Source organism: Mastomys coucha, unplaced genomic scaffold, assembly GCF_008632895.1.
Source record: "Mastomys coucha isolate ucsf_1 unplaced genomic scaffold, UCSF_Mcou_1 pScaffold22, whole genome shotgun sequence".
Classification (NCBI taxonomy): domain Eukaryota; kingdom Metazoa; phylum Chordata; class Mammalia; order Rodentia; family Muridae; genus Mastomys; species Mastomys coucha.
This window is the reverse complement of record NW_022196905.1, coordinates 220,326,550-220,342,251: the sequence shown is the minus strand read 5'-3', so window position 1 is coordinate 220,342,251 and position 15,702 is coordinate 220,326,550. Positions and strand designations below refer to the sequence as shown.

General features: G+C 38.9%; 1 protein-coding gene across 23 annotated transcripts in view; it reads right to left on the bottom strand.

Annotated features, from left to right (window-relative positions):
* Inpp4b (inositol polyphosphate-4-phosphatase type II B) overlaps positions 1-15,702 on the bottom strand; it is a 752,337-nt gene that overhangs the window by 216,753 nt on the left and 519,882 nt on the right. For all 23 annotated transcript variants that reach the window (XM_031340451.1, XM_031340446.1, XM_031340450.1 and 20 more), the window contains one exon: positions 6,278-6,389. In XM_031340451.1, the coding sequence (XP_031196311.1) occupies positions 6,278-6,389 (112 nt within the window). The remainder of the gene's footprint in view (positions 1-6,277; positions 6,390-15,702) is intronic.

Below are 15,702 nucleotides of genomic sequence, written 5' to 3'. Positions count from 1 at the left end.
TGTATGTGTTTGTGTGTGTGTGTGTGTGTTGCTCTGACCCTGTTGTCTGCCTTTGAATCCCTTCCCCTAGCTGTGCTGTCTTGTCTAGCCTCAGTGGGAGAGGATGCACTTGGTCCTGCTGATTGATGTACCAGGGTGAGTTGGTACCCATGCAGGGTGTGGGGGGATCTCCCCTTCTCTGAAGAAAAGGGGAGGGGGGAATGTGGGAGAGGTATGAGGGTAGGACTGAGAAGAAAGCGGCTGCAATCAGGCTGTAAAGTGAATAATAAAGTTTGAAAAATATTATAAATAAAAACATAGAAATAATAAAGAGGAAGATTTTAAATAAACTGATGTACATACAGAGTCAATGATTAAGAGTCTCTAACATATGAAATTGAGAATTCTCTGCATAGAAGGAGTTATAGAAGAGGAAAGTGACATGGCCTTAATGGTCCATCATAGCACAAGGGAGTTTTCAAACAACCGCACCCACATCTTCCTAGGAAGCTAAAATAGAAGAAACAAGATTCTTCTGGCTCCAAGGGGCTGGTGAGAGACTAATGTTCCTTCCTCTCTAACCCAAGAGAGGAGGAAGTATGGGAGAATTTTCACAGCAAGTATGGCAGATACTAATAGTTTAATATGAACAAAATAAAACAAATAAAAGGCCTAGAATGTTCTTCAGTTGAAAGAGTCTAAGGGAAGCTGTTATCTGTCTGTAGGTCCTGCTAGGCTCTGCATCACTGCCCCCAGGGGGTTGACCCAGAATTCCTTGGACTATTTCCTGTCTGCTCAGACATGAATCTCCTTACCCTCATTTCCACCCCTCTTCCTTTCCCCAGAGACTGTTCTTTCTAGAAGCAAAGACATGGAATCCTGAATAATAAAAAAATACACACTTCTTAAATGTTTTGAACAGGAAAGCAACAATTCAGTCTTTGTTAATAACATCAAATCCTGCCTTGATTGTGACATCATTAACATTATTCAGTTCATTTGTTAGACAAAAAAATATAGTTTTCTGATACTCTATTGAGTTTTTCTTTTACAGAAGAGTTACTATGAATTTTATGCCTTTTCAGTGATTTTTCTGATCAACTAGAAGTTACATGTGGTCCTCCTTAATGCATAGCTAGAGTGGAGATGTTCAAACTTAAAAGTCTTGAAATCACTGGACACTCATGCAGTAAACCTACATAAGGCAATTTCTCCTGTTTCTAATATGTACTCAACTCATTTCCATTTACACAAAGCTGTTAAGTCACTTACAAACACAGTAATCACCCTGTCAATATGTCATGTAGATTTGCTGGAGACAGATCAAACTATCTCAGACCGGTATAAAAACACTTTTGCAGTGTGTGTGTCTGTGACAACTGTCCATGAAATAATTAGATACAGCTTTGAGACACTGTCTTTTGATAAGAAAAGCACTGTCAATAGAATGTGGCAGTGCAATTTACATGGAACCTTAAAACAAAATACAAAATTCACGGAGACAGAGGCTGTTCTGAGATAACGACTTTCCTCCACAGGAAGCACTGACGCCTGGTCATGCTCAGTGGTTCCTAACAGAAGACCCTTCTCTGTTCTGGTTAGCCCTGGTGTTGCTTGTATGTTGAGGCTAATTCCACTCTCCTGGGAGGAGTTGCAGATGAGGAGTGAAACACATACACAGGTGACTTCTTGTGAACCTTCTCGCCACCTTAACTTGTAAAATAAAGGCTAGAGCCAGTGCTTGGGCAGTGGAAGGGAAGGTGGAGCTCAGAAGTTTGGGGAAGAAGGGAGAAGGAAGAGAAAGATGAGGGAGAAGGAAGGAAGGTGGAGCTAGAGGAAGAAGATCCAGATTTCATGTGCATTTAAATAGCCACAAGTAGCTATAAATATCTTATAAGAGATGGATAATTATAGGACAATTTGTCTTATCTAGATGGACAATTTATATCATTATCAATTGGTTCTGAAATTATTGTTTGGGCATCCTGTGAATTGAGAATTTATTGATATATAAATCTTACTGATTAATTATAAGCTTCTGAAGTTTTGATTTACTGGGATAAGGGGATTTGTGACCACTGACCACAGTGGGTGGATGGCTTAGAAGGTATAGGCAGCTCTGAGGCAAGCAAACTGGAGCTGGGAAAACCATGATTGGTCGCTTCACGGGGCTAGCCTAGAGGCAGAGAGACTGTGGGAAGAGAGTAGCTGGGTATAGCATGGGATGTTGCTGACTTTTTTTTTAAAGTATTTCCCGTAACACCTCTGTGTCAGAGAAGCCACTAAAATGTGGACTTTTCACTCCTCATCTCTTATCCAAATGACAAAGCAGATGGTATAATATCAACCTAATAGTATTCTCCTTTTGAAATTGCTATCCACTGTTCTCTGGAGATTCAGATCTATGACACAAAATCAGACCCCACCCAACTAATTAATTCAACTAATATTTTGCCAGAAAGCAAATTAAAAATTGACTAGCATATTGATTTTAAGATTATATACTCTAGGACCATAACAAAATAAGTTACTGCTTTCTAAGTCACCTAGAACAGAAACTGCAGCAAAGAAAACTTCTGTTTTTAAGTCAACCTGAGTCTATCCAGGTCCTCGGTGCTGGAGTTATTCACAGCCATGTTCAGCTTTCTAGTGGGGGTTCTTACTCCAGTGCTGGTTTGGCAAGTGCTATTTCAACTAAGCAATCTCATCAACCTTTCAAAATCATGTTGTTTATGAAGAGGGGAATTCTTTCAGTAGTACCTCCTAGATTGGTTAATTTCTTTTATCAGTTGTCAGCCACATATGATTTAGGTCAACACTAGCAGCAGACTATGTCCCATCCTTCATAACAATTTTGAACAGGAAGATCTATGGAAAGGTTCACACTGTGCTGTTCTAAGAATATGCAGAGAATCATTGAAGTATAATGTCTTTTCATGTAACTCATATGAATATTGTATATCTTAGATCTTAATATATGTTCTTCACTTAATCATAAATATTCTTAGGGATTGGCACAAGAATGTAAGTCATTTTATAAAGAGAAAAAATTTCATCTGTTATGAATCCACATTGCTGGCTCAGAAAAATTCTGTGGTACTTTGGCAAGGCACACTGTGGGTAAGAAGTTCTACATTGCTGAAAAGATTGTCACTCAGGTTATAGGGCTTCAACTTTTTGATGGCCTAGAGCCATGAGCAGATGAACTCTGAGCAGAATCCAGAGGGGGCTCAAGACAGACTCAATTACCTTACTTTGCTTGACCTTATCATAGCAATGAACTGGTGTCTAGGGCTGTGTGAGCTGTTGGGAGAAAGTAGAGGTGTCCTAGGACAGATTGCTAAGACATCCTTTAGTTTGTACTGCTTCATCGAGGGATGGTCTAGTGTCAAAGGGACAGGCTAGCTGAGGGAACAGACAGTAAAGAGACCTCAAGGGATAGATGGACTGGGCATAGCGGCTCAGATTTGAAATGGGAAGTGGTGCTCTGGCAGCCGGGATCCTAGTGGATTGCTACTGGTCCAGGCAGGCCTGTCGGTCCAATTTAGCATGTGGTGACCAGTTTAGAATTTTAATTATCCTTTATCTATGTTAGCATGAGAATGTGCATAGCAGTGGCAAAGATGAGCTTTATGTAGCATGCTCCAGGAATATGGCTGAAATGGAAAGACTACATCCCAGGCTAATGGTTTCAAATACCAGAGCCCAAACCACATCATGGCCTGACATTCATAAGCAGCTTCGGAATAATCCGCAGAGTGTGATAATGTTTCCAGAGCATGGGAGGAGAGCACAGTTTGTAGAAAGAGGAAATATCTTAGCCTGCTCAGAGAAAGCAAACATTTTTTGAAAGACAGTAATCGGTATTTTTTTTAAATAAATGTTTTTTAATTGTTAGATAAACATCATCTCCTAAATAGATATTTCCCAAGGGTCAGTTGTCAAGCATATTCTGTGATGGCTAATCTTGTTTGTTACCTTGGCTACAAATGAGGTCATGTGATAGACATTCCTGTGAGGGTGTTTCTCAGTCAGATCATTTGATGTAGGAAGACCTATCCTGAATGTGGGCTTCTGCTGGCAGCCAGCAAAAGACATGCACAAGAAGAAACATGCTTTTATTTTTTTGCTTGCTTGCCCTCACTCTTGCTGGGAATTTCATCTGTTTTGTTGTTGTGGCAGTCCTTACCAGAGATTAGAAACAACTTCTTTGGAATGCCAAAGTTAGTGAAGACCAAGAGCTCCCCAGGAATCCTCCAGGCCTATGGCACCAGATGGGACTTCAGAGATGTCCAGATTCATGGACTAATCAACTACTGAATTCTCAGCCTCTTCAGTGTGAGGCAGCTATTGTTGACCTGCCTGGACCATACCATACACACACACACACACACACACACACACACACAGACACACACACACACACACACACAGACACATACACACACAGGCATACACACACGTACAGACACACACAGACACACACACACGCATGCACACACACACACACATACAGACATACACACATACACACACAGACACAGACACATACACACAGAAACACACACACACAGACACATACACAGACACACAGACACACAGACACATACACACACAGGCATACACACACATACAGACACACACACAGACACAAACAAACGCACACACAGACACACACACACGCATACACAGACACATACACAGACAGACAGACACACAGACACATACACACACAGGCATACACACACGTACAGACACACACACAGACACACACACATGCACACACAGACACACACAGACAAATACACACAGGAACACACACACACAGACACACACGCATACACAGACACATACACAGACACACAGACACACACACCTACACAGACACACACACAGAAACACACAGAGACACACATACACACAGACCCCCACACACACAGACACACAGAGACACACACACAGACACACAGACACACACACACAGACACACACATATACACACACAGACACACAAACACACATACACAGACACACAGACACAGACACACACACACAGACACACACACACAGACACACACACACACATATACACACAGACACACAGACACATAGACACATACATGCACAGACACACACACACAGACACACAGACACACACACTTATAATCATATTACATATAATTGTATAATATATGAATAACAGTAAATATATAAAATTATCTATGTGATATATAATATATAAAAGTATATATAAATGCTTTATATATTTCTATAACACATGCACATATTAATATATATTCATTCTATACGCACATTTTACACACACACACATTCTATCAGTTTCAAGTGTTCCTTTACAGAAGAACCCTGACTAACACACATCCTACATTTTTATGTTAAGAAGCAATAAGTCACAGGAGGTTTTATCGCTTAACATTTTTAATTCAAACAACATATGTTACATTATGAAAAGGTATTTTGTTATTTAAATTATAACATAAAATTGTTTCCTATAAAACTCCTGGAATGTCTTAAAGCTGGAACTCTGTACCCAATTGTTTTACTACTGTAAAGCAGCAGCACTTGTGAGGAAAAGATTGAGGCCGACGTTGATATTGTGTGTTGTCAATGTAACAGAAAGAAAGGAGAAGCAGAAGGGGCTGTGCAGGCATTTCTTGGGCTTAGGTTTCAAATACACTGTTTACTTTGTTTATTATATTGCTGTTGTTGAACCTCCTCCAAACCTATGTGCCTATTTTGTTTGTCTCTCCCGCCCCGTGTGTGTGTGTGTGTGTGTGTGTGTGTGTGTGTGTGTGAGTATGTCTGTGTGTATACAATTTCATAAAATAAAAAGATCTTATTAAATATGCCTCCCTTCATATAAAATTAAAATTTTAAAATTGCATCTCTTTGCAAAGATGTCTTTGGGAATAGAGAGAGGGCTACTCTTGGCAGTCACTCTCCCAGAATCCTCCCTGTATCGCATGCAGGGTAATTATGACAGAATGCAACAATGATCAATACTTTTGTTCCAACTGAGAAGAGATGATATCAACATGGGAGCTGGCACAGAGGACAACGGTGTTTCTGAATGGCATAGAGCTTCACGCAGCTCTGAGTAAACGGGCATTCTGGTTCCGAGAGGAAATGCACATATTGTACTTCAATTCTAGGATGATTTCTCATTTAGCTTTTGAATAATGAGATTTCAAACCCCACAGGGTGTTGGCAATGCAGGCATCTGGCAAAGCTTATCATTTCTAATTTAATCTATGCAACAAACTGACTGCAATCCTACCTTTTGTCCCTGCACATCTGTTGTGATGTGGTCAGTGTCCCCATCCTCAATCTCTCCCATCTTCACAAGGCTGACTTCTATGGTGCCGACCACTTTGCCACCATCTGAGGTTCTACAAGCGAAAAGTCAATGGAATACTAAAGTAAGTATCACGTCTCTTATAATCCATCCAGAAAACATTTACTTCTGAAAACCATAGATTATTACTTCTTTTAAACAGAGCTGCTTAATGCACAGAAAATCATGTTGCTAGTATTATACCATCTTCATGAATTCGTGAGGTAGGACCACAGACAGGACCTCCAGGAAGGCTCTCAGGAGTATCCTGAGGGAATAACATAATGCAAGAAATCAAAACCCTACACTGTATTATGAACCCTATGTTATAAATGAAAATGTTTACAATGGCATAAACTGTTGTCCCTCTATCCCAACCATGTGAAATAAGGCTTATGTCTATCACAGCAGTATTGCCAAGAAAAACAGAAAAGAACTATCTATGTATACTGACACAGCTGGGCCATGGCTCCAAAATTAGACTGTGATTCTATTCTTTAATATTTTTTCTTCTTAAGAGAGAAAGTAAAAATTGTGTGACAACAAACTAAGTGGAGATGCATAAAGTAGAGGCAAACGAATGTGCTTCTTGGAGCATCTCATTCTTTAGACAAAGGTGCAGATCTAAAGCAGAAATGACTTATCCTGGAACCAAGTGGCAACTCCAGGTTTTCATCAGCCTCACATTTATTAGTCATTGAATGACTCATCCAGACTTAATGATGATGCTGATTTTATTACCAAGATTATCATCATCACAGTCTTCATTGGTGTAAAATCTATGATTGGCAACTATAAAGCAAGCTAAAGATTAAGTTAGCAAGCCACCATGCTTAATGATGCTCTAGTTTCTTTTCTTAAGCAAAGAAGAAAATCTGCAGAATGAATGGCTCTATTACACCATGTAAATGTCAACATCATGATACATAGTTGCCCTTTTGCCTTGTGAAAGCAGGGTTGTGCAGTGCCAGAGATCTGAGCCTTGCTGCCTCACTGTCTTGGGTTAGACACTAATTATCTTGGCTACTGTGTCCTATTCTGAAATTTGTTTAATTTTAGTCTGAGCACTGATGTTGTATATAATTTAACCAGCACCTAGGGAATATGGCTGTGTTGTTATAAGAGGTGTCAGAAAAAGAAATAAGAAAATTAACACAGTTCATCAAAATGCTAATTAAAGAATGACTAAATTAAGTGAAAAGGATGCTCAATTATGCTACTAGATCATGGCAGTTTTTCTTCTAGTAAAATAAAATGCAGCAATTAAACTGTACCTAAGAAACTGGAATAGAAAGTCCTAGTGATATTTGTACAACCAAACTCACATTGTAATAAAATATGCATTTTTCACACAGAAAAATATAATTTATTGTTAAATAGTATGGTAAATGTCTTACTAAGATATGAAATAAATGCTTCTTATAACCAATATGAATTAAAATAACCACTTCAGTTTTGAAATAGAAAAATATTCACTGTGTGTGTGTGTGTGTATATGTGTGTGTATGTGAACTTCAAGTGTGGGTGTGTGAAGTAAGATCTGTCATAGTATAGAAAACAATACTAATGCTAATTCTGAGAAAATTTTACACATAATTCACTTTATCATTTTCTGTTTGAATATGTCAAAACAAGGTGTTTCAAGGCATAAAATGGCATATCTTTGAATAATTCTTCAATACCTGTAGTTAAAAGGTTTAATCATTATTATTTGTATAGATACTACCAATCACTATTTCCTTGAAAGGTGTAGATATTTCCCCATGAAACTGATTACCCATCACAAAGATAATTTTTTAATTCTTAAAGACAATTATTTGAACATTTTTGGCTTGAGTACACTAAGCTATTCTAATTTTAAGAAATGCAATGTCTGTGTATAACACTCTGAATTTTCTCCCTCAAGTAGTACACACATTACATCTGAAGACCAAACTCCCTGATTAATGATCCGCCTTCTTCTGGGGCTGAGTAATAAAAGGATTTATGGCACAATGGGTACATATATGTACTTGAATTGGGCAGGTCAAGGGAAGCTTTGTTTTCCTCAGTTGTGACTCAATTCTTCTGAAGGCTGGTTTCTATGAGATGATAAATGGAAGGTGTTCAGCCCTCTGTTTGATGAAGGTGGCTACTTCTCCACTTCAACCTGATGGAAGCAGCTGTAATGCAGCAGGCATAAACAGAGACTTCATGCTCATTAGTGCACTGCATTCAATGCAATTCTCCTGAGAAATGTTGCAGAAATGGATAGAAAGACTATGGCAAAAGCCGATGGTATCTCCTGGCATCTTCAGGAGTATTTGAATGCTCTTAGCGCATACAGAAGCTTCGTTCTGCTGTGAAGTTTAAAATCCTAATGCTGGAGAAAAAAATGACTCACTTTTGCAATCCAAGAGAGATTCTTTAAATGAATACTAGATGAATAGTCAGTGCCCAAGGTATGTGTGCGGATGTATGTTTTTGTAGGGTTGGGGCAGGGGTTGTACACACTCGCGTGTGTGGTTACTCTTATATTTCTGAAGCACTGGTCTTTTGTTCCCTTTGAAAACTTCTGGCTACTTGCTCAATGACTTGCTGCCCTTACTGTTTCCTATCTTATCCCCTCTAATGGTGGTTCTTATCCCCTATAACAGCAGTTCTCAACCTTCCTACTGCTGTGATCCTTTAATGCACTTTCTCGTGTTGTGCTGAGCCCCCAATCATAACATTTTCATTGCTACTTCATAACTGTAATTTTATGCTGTTATGAATCATAATGAAAATATCTGTGTTTCCAGGCTGTCTTAGGTGACCCCTATGAAAGTGTCATTCAACCTCTAAAGGGGTTGTGACCCACAGGTTGAGAACCATGGCCCTACAGACTTTCTTAAACTATTGAGTAGAATAAAAATAAGGCTCTTGCTGAGACTACAGATACTTCAGAATTCTAGTTTGAATTCCATCTCCAATCACTTTACATAGGCAGCTGTTTGAAGTTTTTAGAAGTGCACATTTCCTCCTGAGATTTGTGGCACACAGAGGTGAACCTGGTTATAAACTACAGACCTGAATTCATGACACCCCAAACCTGGTTTAGCCCTCTAATTGGGCTAAAGTTTAAAGTGCATTTTGGGTTCTTACTTGTTCTACAACAGTTTCCCACCTAGAGCACAGCCATCAACACCCTCTTAGTTGGCCACAGTTCATGTACCTAAAGATTGTTACAAAACAAACAAATGAAAACAAAAATAAATCAAAAAACTTCTTAAAGACTTAAAGATAAATGGGTTGTTATTGTTGTTGTTGTTTTTCAGATTGAGAACCAAACTCAAATTTTCCTTTATTTCAACAGTATGTTTAGTACCATTCAGCAATGCCTTCCAAAAACATTAGAAATATTTGGTCAGTATAGCAACATCCACCCTCACATGTGACGTTTACTATGCCTTCAGCTTATTTTGATCAGAAGGACAAAGCTTTCGTAACTGTAGCCTGACAGTCCTTCAGCATGGAAGCCCTATTAGATTCTAACTTTTGAAAATGTATCATTATCTCTACAGTAATAGCAACCTACAAACTCCACTTCTACTCTCAGCTTAGCTATGGATTAGCTCCTTGGGTTAAGGCATACTCCTTTTCTGGGTCCAATTTAACTTACTGAAAAACAGAGTTCAAATCACTACTGAAAAGAAAATGGAAGACGCTCTAACCCTGTGCTCTGATCACTTGGGTGACTCCTTCATACACATCAGTGGTCAATATGTTGATATATATGTGAGAAAGCTGCCAGGCATGAGATACAATCTCTCTCCATTATACATCATCCACCTACCTATTTACATTTACCGCAGAACAATCCAAATGCCTGACAAACTTGAGCAGTAACTGGGCAAATATGATTGATCCAAATACAATGGTAATCCTTGTACGTCCTAGAAACTCATGTGGCAATAAAAGGAGGCCGAAGCATTAAATAGCCCGTGCCCATGAAGAGGCAAAATCATGCCTTTTATGTGCTGCACTGCTGGTTCATTACAACCAAGGAAAACACAAGAGAAGATAGAGAGGGAAAAGTCACACCCCCTGCAATGCTAGCACCAAAATATCAAGTTCCCTTTCCATCATCGAAGGGACTTAAATATTTAAACTATGACAAGGTGTGGAAGAGAAATAAAGGGAGATTTCAGCAACATGAATCTATACACCCTTCCTACCTAGGCTTCCAGATACATGGAGTACAAGACTAATGGAGGCTCTTAAAAGCCTCCTTTTAAAATAACCCCCCTAATGCTTCCTAATGAAATATTCAATTTCAGAGGCTGAAACATACATACATCTGTTTTCAGAAGACAGAAGGAAATGTAAAACAGTCTTTAAGGACATGCATTCTCTGAGTTTTTGCCCTACCTATTTTGCCATTCTTTAACAGATCAAAAAGAAAAAGAAGAGAAAAATACTTCCGAAGATGTTAAACATCAAAATGTAAATAACTTCTCTCTTCTGGAAATGCCACTGCAATGCAAACTAACAAATGTCTCTGTAAACATCCAGGGAAAGCCATCATTAGCACTGTCAGGCTTGGTGAATATCAAGCAGTTCCAGTGTCACACATAGGGATTTGCAGCTGCAAGACAGGCTCTGCATCTAAGTCATCTAGACGTGTGTAGCTAGGAAATGAAAAATCTCATCCGGACAAGAAAATAAACAAAGGCCATATGTAGCAGGCATGGTGAGGCTCCCTGGTTCATATAATTAGACAGTGAGATTAACCTGGGTTGTATGGAAGTAAGAAGTCCATGTAGGAAGATAACTGAAGATATCTGCATTCTGTATGACAGACATGAATATTCATAAACACAGAAGTCTTCCGAACAAGTATTGAAGGAATAGCTCCAGTAGGTCTGGGTGCTTTAGCCTACACACTCTATTGTGTTATCTCTGGGGGTTTTATCTTTTCATAGACTCACCCCTCCCCCAGAAATTTTACATGATTCACTCCCCTTCTATGAAGCTCTAACATAATCCCCTACACAAGCTCTGTCCCTGATTTCCCAATCTAGAATTCCAAATTCCTTTTTCTTCTGATATCACTATTTTATATTTTATAAATTTTAAACCAAACCCTCCATGCCTTCAAGTCCAAACCCTAGTGTTACTTTCTGATCCCCTTTAAGTGTGTCCATCTCTTACACAGCATCTTGATAGCTTTATCACTTCCTGTCTGCTCTACAGGAAGAACACACTCTTTTTCCCTGGCATCCTTCTCTAACATCCCATCCACACCAGGTTTTGCCCACACCCTTCTTTGTATAATTTAATATTTGTTTATCATATTAAAAACCTGCTAGCCATTGTTCAATCTAAACAACTGGCTAAACAATATAGTCCACTGCCCAAGTTTATGGAAAACTCTGCATTTTGATTCATGTGGATTTACCTCATCACTAAACAATTGTCACTTCTCTTAAAAATACACCTGTTTATTTTGGGGGTATATGTGTACCTAGGTGTGTGTGTGTGTGTGAGTTCTTGCATGTAGGCAGTGCCCTCAAAGGCTGGACAAGTGTTTGGGATTCCCTAGAACTATAGTTATAAGAAGCTGTGAGACAACTCATATGGGTGCTGGGAACTGCAGTTCTCTGCAAGAGCAGCATGTGCTCTTAAGAGTGGACAAGGTTGCAGGCAACACAGGCTGGAACGCATTCCTTTGGAAGAATGTCTGCTCAGATGAACCCTGAGATGTCTCCACAGACTTTATTTGTGATTTTGTTTGGAAAGAAAGCCAACTTTAGTCAGGTAGATGTTGACAAGGAAGAGGAGTGAGCTACCCGCTAGCGTGCCCTCTGCCTCTGCATATTCGTGTGCCCCATGTGTTGTTCAGGTAGCTCGTCTACAGCTTAACTAGCATGAAGTTCAGGTAACAGTGGCCATCCTGTCATTCTCTGTTGGAGTTTAGAGAGATGTAAGATGTCAAGTTTAATGTCTTATTTACTTTATGTTGATCAGTTTTAATATGTGTGCTGAATCTTAAAAAAACCTAAACAAAGATAATTTTTTAAAATGAAAAAAAAAAGAGTGGAGCCATATTCCAGACCCTTGTTTCTTTGTGAGACAAGGTCTCACAGGTTCCAGGCTTAGTTTGGACTCACTGTGTAGGCAAGGATGAGTGTGAATTTCGGCTTGTCCTGCCTCTTCCTGTCAAGTGCTGTGATTAGAGGACTATGCTGAAATGCCTGGTGTAAAGAGAGCTGAGGATCAAAACCATGACTTTGATCATGATACACAAACATTCACCATCCATGGCACATTTCCAGTCCCAGAATCCCTAGAGCATTGAGGACAGTACAATGAGCATTGAGTAGCAAGCTTCAAGGCTACTGCAATAGCCTTCTGTGCAATACATAGTTATGTGATCAAGAATGAGCAACTCATGTTTCCTAAAATTCTTCCAGCTATAGAACATGGATATTGTAAAGCATCCTTATTTATGCAGACACAGTCCAAATTTTCTGAGTATGAGTATACTTTATTATATAATAATGACTACTGTTGTTATTAGTAACATATTTATAAAATTATTGTTACAAAGCTTGGGCACATTGTAGAAATACTGGCCATCCATGTTTCAGACCCACTCATTTGTAAATGTCTCTTATTGCTGAAAATAATGCCAAGTAGGAATAAGGAGTTCCACCTACACGAATAAACAGAAGCAAATTTTACTCTACTCAACTAAAACAGATAGTAAAGTCTAAATTTTATTTGAAAAGCTGTGAATTTTGTGGTGAACGTGGAACATAAATAGTTTCCTTGAATTTAGGCATATTGATCAACAAGGTGAGGAAGCAAGGCTGACTTGATAGAAACACCTGTGTCAGGAATTTGAAGCAACTAGAGTAACATTGCTATAAACAGGGCATTGTAAGCTACAGGTGGAATTGCAGGTGTAGGCAAGTCAGAGGGCTACTTTACTACCACACACTGAGAGAGCTACAGTGTCTATGCAGAAAGCATGATCAGCTACAGTATTTGAGGACTTTAAAAGTAAATAACACAGTCCTATGAGAGGAGAAAGCCAGAATCTCAAATATCAGCAAACCGGTATCTATGAGCTTCCATTTTCCCATCTGATTTTCCTTGACCTAGACAAACACAGGCCCAGCCTCAGAGATTATCCTTAGTGGAGACAGAGTCCAGACCTCTAGTGTTAGCTCAGGATATAGGATTTAGGGATCCTGATATTACGAAATGAATGAAAATCTCTTTTTTCTCTTCTCTCTCTTGTACTTTAGGCCCACATAATCTTTCTATGACAGTGGTGGGTAGCAGCAATGAAAGCAGATGAAACAGAAACACATAGGCTGCTCTAAAACTCACATGTCCTACAAACCATAAGAGGAGAACTTCTCTAGGGAAAGATGAGATCTTAATTGTGTGGAATGATCTGCTTCACATCTCCTACATCTCTGTTCTCCCACCATGTAGCCCCAGAAAGAGGGTGAAATTCTACTGTAAAAAGTGAGCAAATCATAATGATGGAGAGCCAACAAGGGAAGCTGTGGGACACAGGGCAGTGCCAGCAAGGTCATGAAAAAGAAGAATGAGAAGAAAAAGGCCTCTTAATGTTGAGTATGGACTACAAACCTCACTCCAGGCTGGGGGTCTGAGGTCGGGAAGGAGACTACAGATGCTGAGACAAGTCAAGAATTCAGATAGTCAGGAAGGTCTCGATGCAGTTGGATGAAAAATATGAGGGTTAGAGCCAAAGGGCACATCGTTTGGAGACTAGGAGTGAGAATACAGATTCCAGACAAATGAGTCTCCAGACAAAAGGATGGAACACAAACATTTAGCCAAAAACATCTGGAAAACAGTTTTAAATATGTTTATAAGAGACTCAAAATAAATACGTTTAAACATAACTCTTTCAAATATACAAAAAAGGATTTATTCATCAAACCTATTAATACCAATGACATGAATCAAAAAGTCTAGATAAGTAGACACAATTTGATAAATGAATAGAAGATGGAATATTAGTAAAACTATCCACTCTCCCCATGCTGATTTATAGAGTCTGGATGATAGTAACCAAAATCTATGGGCAAATATTTGGAGAGTTCTTTGAGTTGGTTTGAAGTTCAAGGAAAGGCAAAAGAAACAGAACAGAGAAAATGACTTTGAGAAGGAAGGCAAGAAGAGTGGCTTTAACTGACTGCTACTAGAAACTCATAGAAGCCATACAGCTATGAATACAGCTCAGATGCATTAGTAAAAACGAAATAAAAGAAGAGACAGGCAATATGCTTAATTGGTTTCTGGAAAAGTTATGAGCAAGGCAATGGAGAACCATTTCTGTAAATGGTGCTGAGACAATTAGATCTTTACTTGTAATAAAAACAAAATTCTGCTTGAACCTCACAACTTTTAGTAAAAGACAGTTCATGGAACTAAAACTTATAAAAATGATGCAAGGGAGATTGTGAGCCAGAACAGGTGACACCAAATTCATGCCTATGGAAAGAGAAAAGTATCAGGATAGGGAAGCTAATAACAACACAGCAAGCATTTGGAAAGTAAAGGCAAGAGAATGGCAAATTTAGTGCTAGACCTGGGCTAAATCATAAGGCTATCTCAAAAAAATCAAAGTAATGGGGAGAGAGGGTGGGAAAGGAAGAAAGATGAAGAAATATCCAGAAATAGGATCTTAATCAAATTGACGTTATCTCTTTAGACAATGTTGTTATAAGGATACAAGGACATGTCTGGCTAGGAGCAAGATTCCAGTACAGACTGTATGAAAAAGAATTTGAAGCTAAAATAGAGAAAATGCTCTCCAAACTCTGCAGCAATGAAACAAGAAGACAACCTAAATAATCAATGTGTGAAATACTTGACCATTTACATTTCAAAAAGAGGGCATGCAGATGGCAAAAGGCATGTGAGGACATGACCTACACCTAGAAAAGGTATGCTTTGGTGAAAACTAAAATCACTGTAATATTCTCTTTCAACAGCTTGGGCAACCAGAGAGGCAGCACCCTGGCTGGCATCCTCACATAGTGTTGTTATGGAAACATTACGGTTGTTTTTTATAAAGTTTCTATCACTCTCCCCATTACTTTGATGCTTTGAGATAGCCTTATTATTTAGCGCAGGTCTAGCACTAGTATATATAATGAGGGAGGAAAAGGGCCAAAAGAACAATGGGAAGCAGGTCATCAAACTGGATAGAAAATTGTTCATTCAAAGACACACAATGAATTTTCACCACCAGTGATCTGGGATCTACTGCCAAAAGTATTCACTTAGACATATAGAAAAGAAATTATTGCTAGGTTATATTATGTTTACGTGTTAGTATTATTGATTTTAGTTAGGTTAAG